The sequence below is a fragment of the Aphelocoma coerulescens genome, chromosome 1, assembly GCF_041296385.1.
Source record: "Aphelocoma coerulescens isolate FSJ_1873_10779 chromosome 1, UR_Acoe_1.0, whole genome shotgun sequence".
In the NCBI taxonomy this organism is placed as follows: domain Eukaryota; kingdom Metazoa; phylum Chordata; class Aves; order Passeriformes; family Corvidae; genus Aphelocoma; species Aphelocoma coerulescens.
In genome coordinates this window covers 87653801-87672429 of record NC_091013.1, presented here as the reverse complement: position 1 = coordinate 87672429, position 18629 = coordinate 87653801, and the positions used below count along the sequence as shown (strand labels likewise).

Genomic DNA, 18629 nt, shown 5'->3' with positions numbered 1-18629 from the left:
AGCAGGGCGAGGGAGAGGACTCTGCATCTCTGCTCCACTCTCGTGAGACCCTCACCAGGAGTGCTGTATCCAGGTGTGGGACCCCCACATAAAAAGGATGTGGACATGTTGGAGCAAGGCTGGAAAAGGCTGTGAGGATTCTCAGATGGCTGGATCGTCTCTCCAATGAGGATAGCCTAAGACAGTTGAAGTTGTTCATACTGGAAAAGAGAAGGCTCCAGGGAGACTTTACAGCATCTTCCAGTACCAAAAAGGAGTCTATAAGAAAGAGAGGAACAAAGTTTTTGGCAGGGCCTGTTCTGATAAGACAAGGGGTAATGGCTTTAAACAGAAAGAGGGTAGACTTGGATTACGTAGGAGGAAATCCTTCATTATCAGGGTGGTGAGGCACTAGAAAGTTTGCCTAGAGAACCTGTGGATGCCACATTCCTGGTAGTGTTCAAGGCCAGGTTGAACAGGCCTCTGATCAACCTGGTCCAGTAGAAGGTTCCCTGCCCATGGTAGAGGGGTTGGAACTAGATTATGTAGTTAGTCCCTTCCATCCCAAACCATTATAGGATTCTGTGATTCTAAGGGTATTTGATAATGTGTACTTAATGGTAACCATCCTTTGTTTGAAGGTATCCTTCAAAAAAAAGTCATATTTTAAAGGCTGTAAAAGGCGTAATGAGTTTTACATTTAATCCATGTTATCTGCTGTTTTCATTATTATGTACTTAATCTCATTACTTTTAATTTCAACAAGTATATAATAAATGAAAGTCTGTGCTAATTTGGTCAATACTGTCATTAAGATACTTTGGACTGTCACAGGACAAGGATGAGAAGTAAAATCCAAAGTCCATTAAATTGTGAATCCTGGTTTCTTTAATGAAGTACAAAAATTAATTAGCTTGATTTTGCTAGATGCACTCATAGATATACTGGTGGCTGGTTTCTCCTTTACAACACCATTCAAACTGTACTTGAAAGTGTCTTGGCTAGCATGCCTTCTTTTTAATATCAGCTCTCAGGTGGATGCTGAAGCATTTTGTAACAGAACTGCTAGCTTAATTTTCGTTAGAGAATCTCTTGGTGAAGGTCTGAAAGTGTATTTTTTGGTACCTGAAATATCTAAATGAGAGCAAGAAGAAGGAGGAGGCTTGGAAGTGCCTTTCTCTCATGACAAAAATACTTATAATACTAAAAACCCAATAAAATGTGTCACAATGTCTTAGCCAGGGGAATGGAAGTATAATCAGAAGATTGAGTACTAGAGGCTGAAACAAACAGATGTGGAGAGTGAAGAAGGGAAAGGTGAAGGTGGAAGAGAGCAGAACCAGTTGGAGCAGCTGCAAGGAACCTGTACCTCATGCAGCACTGTCTGCAAATCTGAATCAAGTGGATGTAGAAAATAGTCAACATTTCTTTTTGTATTACTCATGCTATAACCAAAAAAAAAAAGTTTTATATAGGAAGTGTTTAAGTGTATATCAAGGAAAGACTCTGGTTGAGATAAATTATAGACTTTGTAAAAACCAAAGTTACTTAACTGGATATTTATAATTATTAAATCATAGCTATCATAGCTGAGTGTGATATTGTCATGGTTTAACCCCAGTCAGCAGCTCAGCCTCACCCAGCCCCTCCCTCCCCTCAGTGGGATCAGGGAGAGAACTGGAAGAGTCAAAGTCAGAAAACTTGTGGGTTGAAACAATGATGGTTTAGCAGGTAAGTCAAACACTTCTTGTGCAAGCAAAACTAAACAAGGAATTCATGCACCACTTCCCATGGGCAGGCAGGTGTTCAGTTGTTGGCCAGGACAGCAGAGCTCCATCACACGTAATGGGAACTTGGGAAGAAAAGCATCATCACTCCAAATGTCCCCCACTTCCTTCTTCTCCCCTGACTTTATCTGACGAGCATGAAACCCTGTGGTCTGGAACATCCCTGTGGTCAGTTGGGGTCAGCTGTCCTGGCTGTGCCCTGTCCCAACTCCTTGTGCACCCCCGATTGCCTCATTGGTGGGGTCAGTAAGGAGCAGCAAAGGCCTTGGCTCTGTGTGAGCACTGCTCAGCAGTAACAAACCCATCCTAGTGTTATCAGCACTGTTTCCAGCACAAATCCAAAACACAGCCCTGTACCAGCTACTATGAAGAAAATTAACTCTAGCCCAGCCAAAACCAGCAAAGGTGGGCAAAACATCTACCACTATTAGAATGGCTTGATTCTGTCTGTACAAATGTTTCTCAGTGTGCAACTTTGAAAAATTTTAAATGTTAAACTAAAATTTTCCATGTTCTGCCTCAGGCTAACTGATCTGACCATTTTTTATCCATAATAATTTAGTCATTTATGGACTGATATTTCTGTATTCCTGACATTCCAGCACTTCTAGAAGAGCCAGATTACTTTCATTAATGGTGGTGCTTTTGAAAATGCAAACAAATTTGGCCGAGTTACAATCCAGAATTCACAAAGGCTCTCCATATATTTGCTAGAGATAATAATTAAGTCTTCAAAGAGCTATTTTTTCATGCACATGCTGAAAGTTCTTACTGCGCCTACTGCTAACCAGAGTGCATGGCCATTATTTTCCCAGGGATTAAGCACAGTTAGTTTCAAGATGAAGTCAGCCTTTTGCCATAACGAGTCACTTCATCCTTGGATGTGTATGTTTATTGGAACTGAAAGCACAGAGTCTTTCTGTTCTATACCCCAGTATAATAAGCCTGACTGAGAAACAGACTGTATTAGTTTGGGAACAGCTCTGTGTTAACACAGCCACATTTTTAGTCTGAGTAGGTTTGAAACTGGGCATTAGTGGTTATATGAATCCATCTGTCTTGATGGGTTCTGCAAAAGACAGGATAAGGAAAGTGCAGCTGGGAACCAGGAGGGGAGAGGGGAAACATAATTGTTCAGATAACAAACTCTAGGGCAAATTAAAGCACAGGGAAATAAGAAAAGACCAATGAACAAACAAACAAAAAACGCCAAACTGAAAACCTAAACTCACTTTCATACTAATTTTGGATGTTTGATTTATTCATGCTTGATAATTCAGGATTTGGTCAGCCTTATAAAGCAGGTGAAGTGTATGAGAAAATTCGTGCTGACATCGGATGCATTTTTTGGTGTTTTTTTGATCTTGTTGCAAATTAGACCCAAAGCTTTCAACTTCAATAGTGAGAAAACTAGGCATATGCAATGACCACAGGTGATAATGTTATTTTAAATGGCTTCTTCCCTAGTAAAACACAGAAACACTCTGGCACTTTGGCAGAAGATCTGGTCAAAGCCAGCAGTCAAAGGAATAAGCAAGTTATTTCATCCATAAGATCTTGATTGTATGTACAGACTCTCCTTTGTGCTGCAGATGAGACAGGAGTCTTGAAAACAGTTTCATCCAGATAACCCTAATATAACTCCAAAGAAGAATAGAAAAAAATCATATTCCTTGCAGTTCCTAAGATATCACAAACTATATATTTTCTTCAGACCAAGGAATATGCTTTGCCCAGTTAAACAGTAGGTACATATGATATTCCATATGGGTAAGTGACTTTAATGATCATTCTGGAAAGCTTAATCAGATGACAAATAGAACATCTGTTTACGTATCTCCATTAGAGATAACTAACATTCTTTTCAAAGTCACCCTAAGGATCTGGGGAGATAATCATGGTTCATTACTGGAGAAATTGGGGATTATTCTTTTTGTAGTTAACATCAATAACTACAGAATTGCGAAAGGTCTAGTAAAATATATGGAAATTACCATAATCAGAATGATTTAGAATCTGATGTGATCTGCCTCTAGAAGCAGAAATGTGACTAATGTGACTGTAATAAAGATGGGAATACTAAGAACCAGATTCTGAACTGCTTTTGACTGTTTAAATATGGTGTTTATTTGCATATGGGGAGGGAGAGAGAGCTTTAATTCTCTGTATCTTCTGATCAGTCATACCCAGTACAGGGCATACATGCTAATGGTATGGATCAGTGCATTGTTCAGTGTCCAGCCCAGTTTTGTTCTGGTCATTGTGTCACTCAGCCATTTGTGAGATAGGGTTAAAGTCAGAGCAAATAGGGACCTTTCCTCAATTAATGAATTTTGCTTATTATAAATTGACTAAGTGGGCTGTAATGTACCACCAAGTTTCTAGATTTAAACTATGAGATGAAATTAATTGCTTTTCAGGATTGAAACTTAATTGGGTCTGAATGGTTGCCTTTTGAATGGTGTGATATATTTGCATTTTATAGGTGAACTGATAGCTTTTGTGAGGAAAAAAAATGTAATTGAAAATAATTGCTACATTGGCAGCGTTGGCTACCTGGTGAGTGTGGTAAGCATTTTTCTTATAAGTTAGTTCAATTAAAATATCACGTCCCAGACAAAAACTCATGTGCTATTTGTTCATCTTTTTGCTGATTTTGAGCCCACTGGTTTATGCTGAGCCCTCTAGGTCACTGAGAAGCAAGGTTCTCTTTCTAACCCCTTTTGTAAAGACTGGAACTGGCTATTAAGGTCCTACTATTAAAATTCTTTCATGCACCCTGACATACACCAATCCCAAAGTGTTTCAGACTTGTAGGTTTATTTTTTCACAGTTTTCCAGATTTTTGACAGTCAAAGCAAAGAGACTTGAACATTGCAAATGAGATTTATAAAGTAATACTTTGTTTTAAGCTACACTGGCACCCAGTTCCTTCCCTCAATGGATGAATACCCTAATCAGTCAGCGAAATCCTATATGGCCATTTCTTACTTCCATGCTGGACCCACACTGAGAGCAGAGGTCTGCCACGCAGTTGTCCAAGGAGTTGCATGGGGGTGGATGCCATTCATTAACTGGCTGCAGAGATGGAACAGGTGGTCCTGGTGAGCACCAAGTTAACCGTGAATCTGCCCTTGCAGCAAAAGAGACCAAGAGTCCCCTAGGCTGCACTGAGCTGAGCCAGCAGGTTGAGTGAGGTGATACGTCCCCTCTGTTTAGCACTGGCTCCTTTCCACCCACACTATTCCGTGATTCTGTGAACTGTGTCTACATGAAACCATGCGCACTGTCCTTGGGTTGATGACAGGAGTCAACAGAAAAGCATGGCAGCTCAACTGCAGCTCTTTTGTTTGACTGGTAACTAGGAGGCTAATGGAAAACGTGTTTTTGACTGTCCTTGAACTACTTACTCATTTCAGTAGACTTTGCTAAATGGTTTTTAATCTAGAAAGGGTTCTGGGCTGGCTCAGTTCATCTCACAGGGAGAGGTTTAAGAAAAGCAGACAGTAATACATCCCATATGTTGATTACCTGTCCATGTAGACACATGGAAAACACAGATGTGTGCCCAAACATTTCTCATTCTACAGTGAGGAAGAGTCAGGTTGGTCACTTCAGTTTGAAGGTGAAGTTCAAAGTAAATGTCATGGAATTGATGAATCAACATAATGGCTTGCTTTTGTTCTTTTTTTTTTTTCCTGTCAAAACCAAAGTGTATCTTGCAGTATTTATTTGTCTGTGTTTTGATGCCCAGAAAAAGGAAGAATGTGTAACAACTTTCAGTCTACCTTTTAGCAAAGTGATTAGGGTAGCACTCAGATTCTGGAAGGTGTGTGTTTGAGAACGGGGGAATCAACGTCAAGTGTTTTCAGCTTTAGTTTAGAAGTGACGAAGATCACCAAGTCTTGGTTTTTATTTATTTATTTAGTTAGTTAGGATAAATATTTATAGTCTGAGAGCTCTGGTATTCATCTGCTCTCTTCCATGACACATTTAAGTTAGAGTCGTAGGCAGTTCCATCCAAAATGAATTGTTATCAGCCAAAATGAATCTAGATTGGGTTCAGGGAATAAGTACCTGATTGCTAGGCTATTGCTAACATTACTAACCAAGCGAAAATCAGTTAAGATGAGCTTAGGCAAGATATCCTGCACTCACTATCAGGCTTTTCTTACTAACGGTAAGACCATGTTTTTTGGCTGTGCTGTATCCACTTCTCTTTGAGGACAGGCATCCCAGCACACAGGGTCTCATCATTGTTGGTTGGGATTGCCTGTTTTTGATGGATAGCTTGGTCAGGATACTGGACCAAGATACTCTGAAGAGTGGAAAGGCTTGTTTTTAGGTCAAGATCTGTTGATCTTGTGAATCTGTTGAGTCACATCCAGAGTAAGGTCAAGACTTTAGTTTAGACACCACAGACACCTGACCTTGGGTGAGTGTCTCAATATATGGGCTGCTGTGGAAACTGCTTCCAGCAGTTTTGTAAACATAGCTTTTATTTTGCTTTCCTTTTTTGAACAGGTAAATCAAATACAATCTGAGTCATGGTGTGTATTTTGTGTTAGCTGAAGCAGAAGACAGCCTATTTCAGTAAGGGCAAAATATTAACTTCTAATATTGATTTAGTATGAACCTCTGTATTAATTGGGCATGTAGATTACTTTTGGATGGCAAATACATATATATCTAGACAAAACAGTGCTGACAGATCTTTGCAAAAGATTTCTGTCCAAAGAAAAGCGAATCTCAAATGTCTTAGAAGAGAAAAATAATGAAGATAACTGAAGGTCATAGAAGACATTAAATAGAGAAGTTATTTGCATGGCTTTATGTAGATAATTAGTTTTTGAATCTTGCGGCCAAAATTCCAGTTATAAATTATTTTATGCCTGTAAAAGTTTTGTGAATTATTTTGCTGTGAGTAGATAAAAATTTCTGAATATTTTCTATATCTACACGGGTTACTTTCAACTTAGAAAACAAAGTTTGTAACTCACAAGTATGCACATGTGTCCTCAAATATCACAGAACACACAGGAGCAACATTGAGAGACACATTCAGTGCAGGGAGCTCGGAGTGGAGCTCCTGATGGAGCTGCAGGTTGAGCTCTGGGGGCAGGAGCCCGAGCCAAGAGGCTGTGAACAGCCGATCCTTCACATAACAAAGGGCACCTGTGGCCCATCCAGGTGACTGAACACAGCAGGAGCCGATAACTCCAGATTTTCTGGCGTTTAGACCCTGAGGGGCTACTTTGTTCACGGTCCTTCCTCAGAGGCAGTAGCTCAGGTTGTTTTTTTTGTTGCTTATTGCACTAAGTTATTGCACCAAGATTAAATTGTTTTAAGGATCTGGATACATGAGACACTGCTATGGGAAACCTGGGGAACGGTAAGGAAACCTGGTATGGTTGTGTGTGTGTAGGGGTGTGCTGCTGCAAAGGTTTCAGCTCAGGTGAAACGGTGTGACTGTCTGTGTCACTCTTGTATGGTCAGACAAGAAAGTTTCCCTAACAGCAGCTCCTCCAGGAGCTGTGTTTGTGCATTTGATTCCCTGATACCTTAAAATTTGTGAGCCGTGACCATGACTGGGCAGAGCATAGCTGTAGTGGAGCTGGAGACTGCATACTGCAGGGCAGTCCTGGAGCTGGGACTGGTGGCCCCAGACTGGGCTGAAATGGGCTCCAGGGAGCTCGTGGGAGAGGTGGACAAGGACAATCAGCCTTTCAGTGCCCTCAGGGCCCCGACACCCCTGTTGGTTTTATATTGTTTATGTTGTTCATAGTGTTATATTGTCATGGGTTCATTGTCCTGCAAACCACTTTGCAAAGAATAAAGGATATAGAAAACTTGCAATTAAACCTTCCACTCTGTCAAACAGATACTTTGTCTACAAACTTCAAACACCTAATCCCATGACAATCTACTAACAGCTGCCAAAAGTTGTTGACAACAAATGTATTATTTCTTTTCTGAAAGAGACTGGACCATTAGTATTTAATGCAATTTGGCATTCTCTTTTGCCACGTTGGATGTCCTAGGATAATGACTATGAGGCTGATTTATTTTGGATTGGTTTTTTTTTATAATTTCTTCCCATTTTCTCACATTCTGCTTGTTGGCAGATACATAGTGTGAATTTTCCAGACTGAAATAGTTGGTCTTCACCTGCCAAGATCTGCAGTTAGTATTATTTTAAAAACAGTTGGGAGAAAACAATAAGGTAAACAAGACTGAGCTGACTCTTGTTAGATTTGGAAATATGAAACAATTTTCCCTTCTACCAAACAATTAGCTTCATTTACATTAAGGTAATTTTCTCATGTGGTTTATACTTCCTGGGTGTTTCAAGCAGAGACACCAAAGACTGACTGACCAGTCAAACATCAAAAGATGTGCTCTACACTAGGGGACATTTGTTGAGCGAAGGAAGCATTTGCAGCACTTCTATAAGCATTAGTGGTTTTAATAAGTTGGGAAGCCTGTTACTGATCACATTCACGGTATTTTTTTTTCTCTAACATCTAATCACATTTCCATTTCTGCAGCTTGTATTAATTGGCCTTTGCCTTTTGCTCTGAAGTTTGGCTTTTCTGTAACCATCCATTTAAGAAGAGGGTCAGATGGATTTGCCCCTTAGCACCTTTTTTGGCCCAAATGGCACCACAGGCTCCATCCTGCTGACCCTCTTCACTTGACTCATTTCAGTTTGTTCATCTCTTTTCTTCTGGGTAGCCCAAAAGAGACACAGTACTTCAGAGGTGTTTTCATAATACTCAGCAAAGTGAAGAGTCACTTTCCTTGATGTCTTTTCTATACTCCTAACACAGACCACTGTATGGTTTACCTTAATTGCTGTAAGGACACACTGCTGATTCCTGTTCAACTTGTCCATCAGGCCCTCAGCTTCTTCTCTGCTGCTTCCAGTCAGTCAGTCCCCAACCAGTTCTGTTGCATTAGAGTATTCCTCTCAAGGTGCCAGACTTCACATTTTCTTGCTTGAACTTCATGAGGATTCTTCAAGTGCACTTCTCCAATCTGTCAAGATTCCTATGAATGACAGAGGTGCCTATCAGTAGATCAACAACTCCCTCCAATTTGTGAACTGTAAAATTTTGTTTTAATTTGTTCTGTAACCATCCAACAGACTGAAATTAGGAAGATCATCTTTAGTTCTCCAGATCCCCTCCTCTTACCTTCTTGAAGTTGGGTGCAATATTTGTATTTTTCAGTTACCAAGACTCCTCCTGACACCACAGCCTTTCAACAACAAGAGAGGTCTTACTACAGTGTTGGCGAGCTTCCTGAGCACTTTTGGAATGCCTCCCATCCAGTTTCATGGAATTTTATGCATCTAATTTACTTAAGTGGTCTCTAGCTTCATATTCTTGCGTTGTGGGTAGCACTTCCAGCCCTGGACTCTACTAGTCATTGTAGGGTCTAGGGAGGCTGGAGAGCAGACCTCTCCTATAAACATTGAGAAAGCAAAGTCACTTCCCAAAGAAGGTTTTTCCATGTCTTTGTTACTATATCTCCACATTTCTCTTTGTCTTCCTTGAGTTGCTGGTGTATCTATGGAAAGCTTTCTTGTTACCCTTCATGTCCAGCTCCAATTTTATTTTCAGTAGCACTCCAGTAGCTCTCTTTCTAGAGAACAGCTTTTACTGTAACACTGTATGCTCAGTTTCACTACTCCAAAATACTTCCTTAGAAGCACTAAATAAGTAATAGTTCTTTATTTCTTCCTAATGATCAATTTTCATTAAACTCTTCATCTAAAACTTTTTGTATTGCTTTCACAAGTCACTCCATTTGTGAGCTGAAAGCAATCTGGAACACAGTTGTTGATAAATGCTCTTTTTTTCCCTGTTGTAATTTTTTGCAATCATTATATCTATTTAAGAACATATTTAGAAACAGTTATTTTGGCATAAAAGCAATTCACTAATCATTCATTAGTCATAAGGGAACAAAATTATGTCTGATTGAAATGGTAGATGAACGTGTCATCATAAACTAGTTAAAAATACACTTTCACATTCATGTGAAGTTTTATTTTGAATAAAGACTCATGCACTGTGTTTGGTGGTACTGAGGCAAAAACGCAGGAAAAGTGCTGTCCAGTCTTCCAGAGTTATCTGCCAATGGCACTATTTATTTCTCCTGGTATCATCCAATCCATGTTTATTTAGTTAGTTATTTTCATCTCCTGAGCTATATTTAGATATACACTATAGAAGATTATAACCAAAACTTCCAGCAAGGCTGCCAATTTAAGCTTTGTTTTATCTACAGTGACCCATTTCCAAGAATTAACAATGCACTTCAGAAGAACATTTCTTTTTTACTGTATTAATTGCTTTTTTTTTCCATTTCTTTCTTTGAGATAACTAACATTCTTTTAATGGAATTCAAGTACCATGTACATATAAATGACTTATGTAGATAGAATGAAATCCTTTGTATAAATGAAGATATTGGTGCATCATACTTCTAAGAAACAGTACAGAGAAGAAAGGACAGAGTATTGCTGCAATATGCATAGGAATGATGTAATCTAATGTAAGTGAAAGCAAACTGAACACAAATTCTAATGTGGATCAAAAGGGGTAAGAAATACTACAGCTCAGTATGGTGTCAAAGCCATATTGTTAACTGAATGACAAAGAGATTGAGTTTTAAGAGGTAACAAGTGATGTAAAAAAAATTTAAATTGCACGAAGGTTCTCTTAAATTAATCCTGACATACTCCAGGACATTAAGGAAAATAATATAGTTTGCTAAGAATGGTCTTGCAAGGAGTCCCCAGGTGTGTGGAATGTTTCTATAAACTTGTACTATCAATATTCCAGGGGCTAGTAATTTTGTTTGTTAGTTTTTGTTTTGTTTTTGTCATAGGGTTCTGGTCACTAACCTGTCACTAACAGCTTGCTATCACACAAACTGGAAAAGGTCTAATCCTCTTTAGACTGGATAAAGTTGGAAGAAAAAAGTGGAATGCTTATGGGATGGAGTTGACCTATGAGAGACTAGTTAACAGACTGATTAAACAGACTAACAAATCCTGGGAACCTTTCATTTGAAATTAATGATTATTGAGAGGGATAAAGAATGATTTGAAGTAAAATTAGAGAATAGAAATAAATGGATGAAAACAAGGAGATGGAAGTTGAAAGTAACTCAGGCAAATGTTTCTCAGAGCAAGAGCTATTTGACTGAAGAGCAGCTTTTTTTAGCTAAACATTGGAATTTGTTTTAATAAATGATGCAAAGCAAAACAAAACCTTGCAATATGAATTTTCAGTACATGACTACTCAATTGCTCTTTGATTTGCTCTTACATCTCCTTTAGGAATGCAGATCATAGTTCTATGAAATCAACCTTGCCTTCTATCCTATATTCTTAAATCCTATAACCTTGTCTCTAAACTGGAGAGACAGATGAACCATTTGCTGGATGAGGAGTTGATTGGCACGTCACACTCAAAGAGTTGTGGTCAATGGCTCAATGTCCAAGTGGAGAGCAGTGACAAGTGCTGTCTTCAAGGGTCAGTCTTAGCACCATCCTTGTTGGTGACGTGGACAGAGGATTCAAGTGCACCCTCAGCAAGTTTGCTGATGACTCCAAGCTCTGTGTGGTGTGGTAGTCATGCTGGAGGGAAGGGTTGCCAGAGGGACTTTGACAGGATTGAGCAGTAGGTCTGTACGTTCCTGAAGTTCATCAAGACCAAGTGAAAGGTCCTGCACCTGGGTTGTGAAAATCCCAAGTATCAATACAGGCTGGGAGGAGAATTGGGACTGAGAGCAGTCCTGAGGAGAAATATTCAGGGGTGCTGGTTGATGAGAAGCTCAGTATGTCCCAGCAATGTGCACTCACAACCCAGAAAGCCAACCATGTCCTGGGCTGCATCCAAAGCAGTGTGGCCAGCAGGGCAAGGAAGGGGATTCTCTCTCTCTCTCCCCACTCCCCCCCCCCCGCCCCGCTCTAGTTAGTAACTTTTTTCCTTCAGAATCTAATGTGCTTTCCTTGTGGTCCTGCTATATAGAACAGATTATTTTCCTCATACAGCAAGTGGTTCCAGGAGAATTCATGTGTTTTGTAACCAAGAGTTCCTTTCTTGGATTTTTATGTAAAAAAAAAAAAAAAATCATTACAATTAGGTCTTCTCTTCCTAAAACTAAGTAACTATAAATAGCAGGTTGTGTTTACATCCATTTATACAGAGAAACTACTTTTTACCTAAGCCATTAGCTTGCTTTCATTTATTTGTGCAGTGCTAGCCTGAGAATTGTGGGTGGTTTGACCTACTGTACAAAACAGACTCTAGAATTCTACCCTGTCAATCCTGCATTAAGCTCAAAAACTTCTGTATCAAAGCAAAGAGCAATGGGTCCAACCTTTGAGGTCACTTGGTGTAGATGAAATGTAATGTTATAGATGGTCCAAATAATGCAAATAGATGGGTTTTACTCTTCCAAGTAATGAAGACAGTTTAGAGCAACTGTGTACAGGAGTAAACATCTTTTCATTACAGAGCCATAAGGGATTTATCTTGCTTCTGTATCACACTTTCTTGATTCAGGGATTGTCCTTGTCATTTACAGACACAGCACATTGACCTGTATGTAATTCCTTCACAAAAACATGCTAGGATATTTCTGTTTGGGAAATATTTTTAGATATTATTTTCAACTGAAATAAAATCTCAAGGGTGGCTATGTATGGGCAGTAGAGAAACAAGACAGATTTTTGTTATTCTTTTAATATTGAATCAGTTATGTTCCATCAAATGGTTTTGCTTTTGTTCTGAAGTTCATGATAGTCTGTGAAGTCTGTGCTTTCCAAAGGCTGAAGAGGGAGCTTAGCAACTTGAATTCTTGGTAATGTATGCTCTAAACATTGTCTTTTTTTGTGATCCCATCTTTCTGTTTTCCATTCATCTGCAGTGGAAGCTTACAACTGGCCCATAATAAGACAGTGACAGAACTGTGTCCAACTCTTCAAAGATATATTAAGAAGATAACACAAATAACTTCATCGGAAAGAAACAATTTCTCATTGTCTGCTCATAAATTCAAGTTCTTTCAAAATAACTCTAATGGGAAGTAATTAGTTAGAAAGAGGATGTTGTAATAGGCACTGCACCTCAAAAAGATTGTCTGAGCCAGCTAATTGGCATTTTTTTATTTTCTACAAGGATAGCCAGCATTGGAATAAAAATTCTAGCTTGGTTATATTGCCCTCTTCCTTTATACAATTCCCACTATGCATTTATCTGTATGCAATGTGACTAATAAAACTCCTGATTGACTTTTTCTATGGACACATGCTGGGTATTTGTGGTGTACTTTTCTTCTTACCTTGCTATCTGAATGGAGACCCAGCATAGTTGAATTTCTTTTTCTAAATCAAAAACCACCTGTCTTAAATAGGTGCATCCCCAGCCCCCCTGCCATCGTGGCAGTACGAGGAGGAGAAAAGGCCTTGGCTCTCTGTAAGCCCTGCTCAGCAATAACAAACACATCTCTAAATTATCAGCCCTGTGCTCAGCACAAATCCAAAACACAGCCCCAAACCAGCCACTGTGAAGAAAATTGCCTCTATTCCAGCTGAATCCAGCACAACACCTCTACCTGAAAATAGCAGGTCCAGTAAGGGAAGTCCCTGCATTGGCATGGAAATGCTCTCGTATTTCACTCCACTGAAATTTTATGTTTCTTTGATTCAGTTGGATGTGAAATTGGTAAACCTGCTGTGCAGTTCTCCACCAGCTTTGACATGATTGACTGTGACTTAATATTCCCAGCTGAGGGTTGTTTTCTTCTCTTGATATAGTTCCCTTCCAAACCCTTGTCATTTTTCTCTTTCATTGGATCTTGATTTCTAAATGATTGTCCTTACGCTAACCCTAGGACATGCAGCTCACACTGAAAATGGATATGTTTGTAGCTCCTTAAGCTTTTCTAGCCTCTGATAAAAATGAAAAGAACATGCCCTTGATCATGCAGCCAGATACATTGTGCAGACAGCTGTGTGGTATTTTTCTGCACTGTGCTGGTATTTTTCTGCAAAACTCTAAGATTGAGACCCATCCTGTTGTTTAAAGGGTATGGGGATCATACTTTTTTTTTAAGTAAGCAAAATATTTCACTTGAAAATTACTGATAGATTTCCAATGGAATATCCTTAATGGTGATTTTTTTTAAAAATAGCTATTTTTATTCTATTTTTCTCCTTCTACTGTTTTATTTTTGGTGTTGTAGTCCTTCATGCTTCTTGCCTTGAATACCTAGAAGAAGAGAGGTGTAGACAGACCTGAAATAGAAGCTGTGTTGTTTTTTACAGCTGTGTCTTTCCCCACCCCTTATGTTCTAGTTTCATTAAATGAAATGGTTTTTTTCTTTTTCATTTTACATATGAATAGTTATAGAAATCAAATTGTTTGTCCAAGATTTCCTAGGTATCCTATGATAACAGTGAGTTATGCCAGATCAGTTGGCTCCTGGCCTAATCTTGGACTAATCACAACCATTCCTTCTAGCCTACGCCACCACTGAGAATATTATTTCTATACAAGATTGCATTTCAGTAACCAACCAACCAAACAAAAAACTTGCAAATTGCCTTATTTCAGTAGTTTTGCTATTGTGTTAGTAACTGTTCACAATATTTTTCCTTCAAGAAAAGTATTTATGGACATTTAGGATCTCTAATAAGTTTTTCCAGTCCACATTTATTACTCTTCTTTTATTCTTCTTTTAATCTGTTTTTTTTTATAGTTGCATAACATTGCATTCTTGGTTGGAGGGAAAAATCTGTTACTACATCTAAATCACCTTTGCCCATGATTCTAGCTTCCCTTTCAGAACTCTATTAATATTTTTTGTTTCCCATATGCACTTTTTCTTTCCCATATGCACATTTTTGCCTGAAGCAAACTATTCTCAGCATTTATTTTTGGTGTATGTCCAACACTGCTGTAATCCAGTTACAGTTATTTGTGCTGGTACAATATCAGCTAAATCTATTTGCTCCATTTCGTCATGCCTACTTAATATTTTAAAAAGAAAATTAGTGAGATTTTTCCACAACAGTATTGGGTCAAACTCAGTTCACACAGTATATTGTACAATATTTAGTTTTGCTTTGTGCACCAGTTACTGTCAAATTAGGATGACAGTTGGGCATGTGGATTTGAGCCATGTGTTGATCCAAGTTCATCCAGAGGTGCGTGCCATCCTCTCTAATACAATGGTTCAATTACAGCGGATGAAATTGCATTATCTTTTGAATCCATCTTACCATGTTGTCTGGCAATTAGTTGCACATATGCATCCCATATTCAAGTGGTTTTGTCTCACATAGGCAGTGACAACCTTTAAAAAAAAAAAGTGTTGACAGTAATATAATTTATTTGTAGGAATTTTTTTCTTTACTAATTTTTTAAGTATGAAATACCCTGAATCTACCCAACACTTCTAAGCTATGCTCAGTGGTGTCAAATTCTTTTGAAAAAAAACCCTTTTTCCACATTCTTATAAGACGCTGTTTCAAGTATACTGTAACATGAATGTTACAGTCAAAAGGATGCCTTTGTAGTCCTGTATTGTTCTGGTTGGGGTGCAGTAAGGTTGCTAAAAGGTCATCTACTGCTTTAAAATATAGGGCTAGGGAGGTTTGTGATAGATATTTCAGTGCTCTGGTACAGTCGACTCTACCCAAAATTTTGTATATAGATGGTCTACAGACTATGTCTGGTCATGGAATGTGTTGATTCTTTACACTCCCCAATCCGGTTGTAGCCATTGCTTGCCCTGATTTTTACAAATGTTGTATCTTATTTTTAAATAGCTTTTTAAAATTTGTTTGGGCTTTTTGGTTACTTCTACAATTATCTAGATTTCTCCAAAAAGCTTTGAAAGACATATTAAAGTTGAAATATTAAATGAAATATTAAAGGGTTTTTTTTGTTTGTTTTTTTTTTTGTTTTGTTTTTTTTTTTTTTTGTTTGTTTGTTTGTTTGTTTTTTGTTGGTTTTTTTTGTTTGTTTGCTTTTTTGTTTTGTTTTGTTTTTTTAGGTTCTGACTGGCATTTGAGAAAGCTGGAATAGCATTGGGATAGTCTGGGGTGATCTGGGTAGCTTTAGATTGCTATGTGACAAAAAGGCTGATGGTTTTAAGGTGATGGACTGCAATGATGGAAATGAAAACGGAATTTGGCGATGTTAGTGTTTTGTCTTTTATATATATAGATATAGAGATACAATATATAAATAAATGTTGCAGTTTTATGTATTTGATTTATAGCTTCACTTAATGGCAATATATGTATTTCTTTAATTGAGCTAGTCCTGCTGGAAATGGTGCAGCAATGACTTGAAGTATCTTCTGGTAGACAAGTTTTTAGGTGCTCAGGGTTGAATTTCCCTTGAGCACTGGAGGAAAGCAGCTTTCTGGGCAGCTCGCACACCTTCACTTCTTATGCTTGACTAAAACTGCGAAAGATGGATTCAGTGTTATGTAACTTTACAGCTACTTTACATGTTGCAATGATTACCTTGTAGACTCCCTTAGCTCAGATTTTTAAGTGCTGGCTTCCACATCTGTGGTTGCAATTCAGAAGTGCATTAGTATTTCTTTTTCAAACATGAAGTGACCTTAACTCTGTGCCAAGCTCTGTGGGTTCTTGCAGTTGGGTTTCTGTTACGTGAGAGTATATCGTGTACGTTTTTGGCTGTTCAGTGAAGTTCTGAATAAACCTTGCATTATCACATCAGTTTAGTACAACTGGGACAGGCACCTTGAATGAAAACACAGCTAAAACTGATGTGAGCTTCACACGCAGCATTTTGAACTACAGTGTTGTCAAAATATTTTCTCCACTGTTACAGCATTGCCATAATTTTTTTTTTTTTAATCAAGAATTACTACCAGGGTTTATTGTTATGCCTTTTAGCAATGTCGAAGTTTTGAGGAATTTTAGGTTAGCTATGCAGGAGGAATTAAATAACTGAATCAAGTTTTCTTGCCTCAAAGCATTTGTAAAAATGCATTTATCTTACTTAAAAACGTATTTGCAGATAGTCATAGTTGTCTCTTTGCCTTTAGACAAATTCATTTTAGATGTTGTAATAGTAAAATTATGTATATTACAAATTCATTTTAATTTTTATGTATACTTGAATCCTAACTGAACACCAACAGACACAAAAGTATTGCTAGGGAGTCTTGTATCTGTTTCTAGAAATACATTTATTATTTTCTATTGCTAAATGTAGCTGAGATATGCTTAAGTTAAAAGAAAATCTAAAAGAATATACACATATATGAGTCCAGGATCCAATGAGTGTCTTATGGGCCTAAGGACTTAGGTACCTGAGACTGGAGAATATCCCTAAACATCTCAAGGTGTTTGGAACAATCAGCCCAGAATTATTCACTTTACACTCCTGTCACTTCTATAAGAAATAAAAGAAAATACTTCCAAAGAAAGAATTCAGGAGAAATTAAGGAAAAGAAATTGTATTAGTAAGAAAATCCCAACAGAACATTTACAGAAAACTCTGTACAGAAGGTTATTGGCAAGCACCAAAGAAATTTTAAAGGGTGAAAAACAGAGGAGTAAATGAGACATCAATCAGAATCTTGAGGACATTACACATAACAAAATAAATTCACATATATAAGATGCTGGAGAGTCGTTAATTTGTGGCATATGTCTTTTTGGCTTTATTTTTAAATTCAGCCTCTTGCTCTCTTCGCTGCGTTTGTGCACATCAGCCTGTGCACATTAGCACATACCGACGTTCATGCTGTGGTTTAGCATTTAGGGCAGATAACATTCTTCCCGGACTTGTCATTTGCATCTTCTGATGCAATTTTGTTGACAAGGTCTTTTCAGGCATGCAGGGAAAAAACCACTCCCGCGTCTGTTGGGATCATTGGTAAAGGAGTATCTTTTTCAGTACTTTGTCTAGATGCTATTTCCACAAGCAAGCCCTTTGCTTGTAAAACGTGCTTCAGCAGGGTGCCTGTGACTTGTGTCAGGGTCGGCTAGGAAATGACTAAATCTTCCTGAAAATTGCAAGAGTGCTTTTTGTTGGTTGTCGGATTTTTTTTTTCCCCCCTTTCCCGTGGTTTGTCATCCAGAAAGGGATGCAGGCGTGCGTCCCAGCCACGCAGAGCATTGATTGCTTCTGCCTGCAGCGGGGATGCTGTCAAGTGGCTGCGCGAGTGGAGTCCGGTATTGACACGGGGCTGCTGGGCAGCGGCCCCCGCCAGCCCCGGCCGCCGCCATGCCCCGCCGCTAGCCCGCGCTGCCCCGCCGCTAGCCAGCGCTGCCCGCGGGCTGGCCGGGCCCCGCCGCCGCGCCTCGCCCCCGCCGCCGGCAGCGCGTCCATGCCCAGTGGCCAGGGCGAGCCCCGGGTGCGCCATGCACGCGCACCTTCCCAGGCAGCACAGCTGTGGCAGGGGCAACGAGGGCTCGGACGGCGGCAGGAATGTGCCCCCCGCCGCCAGGGATGCCCACTGCGCCTGCCGCTGGCACCAGCATCCAGCGGGCCTCCAGCACAGCGCTCAGGCGCTGCCCTCCTGGGGACCTGCGGGTGCCGGCCAGGGCAGGGGCAGGTTGGTCCCTTTGTGGGACACGGTGCGGAAGAGCCCCCCCAAATCCCCAGCCAAGCCCCAGGGCAGCCCGGGGCAGTGGTGGTCAGAGTGCGCCTGTGTCCACGGCTGGGCCCCCCCCGTGCAGGTGAGCTGATTCTTCCCTCTCCAGGCGACTTAGAGGATGCTCCAGGGAAAGAAAGTGAGGTTTGGTGGTGTCGACAACTTTTTGTGATGTGTCTTGACGTGTGTTTAGTGGTT

General features: G+C 39.5%; 1 protein-coding gene across 7 annotated transcripts in view; it reads left to right on the top strand.

The window, feature by feature from the left end:
* Window positions 1–18629, top strand: part of DLG2 (discs large MAGUK scaffold protein 2) — a 1009135-nt gene that overhangs the window by 569318 nt on the left and 421188 nt on the right. The window contains exon 1 of one of the 7 annotated variants that reach the window (XM_069015946.1): window positions 18199–18516. The exons of the other annotated variants lie outside the window; for them this stretch is intronic. Within the exon in view, the coding sequence (XP_068872047.1) occupies window positions 18199–18516 (318 nt within the window). Of the gene's footprint in view, window positions 1–18198; window positions 18517–18629 lie in introns of those variants that run through there. 7 annotated transcript variants of the gene reach the window in all.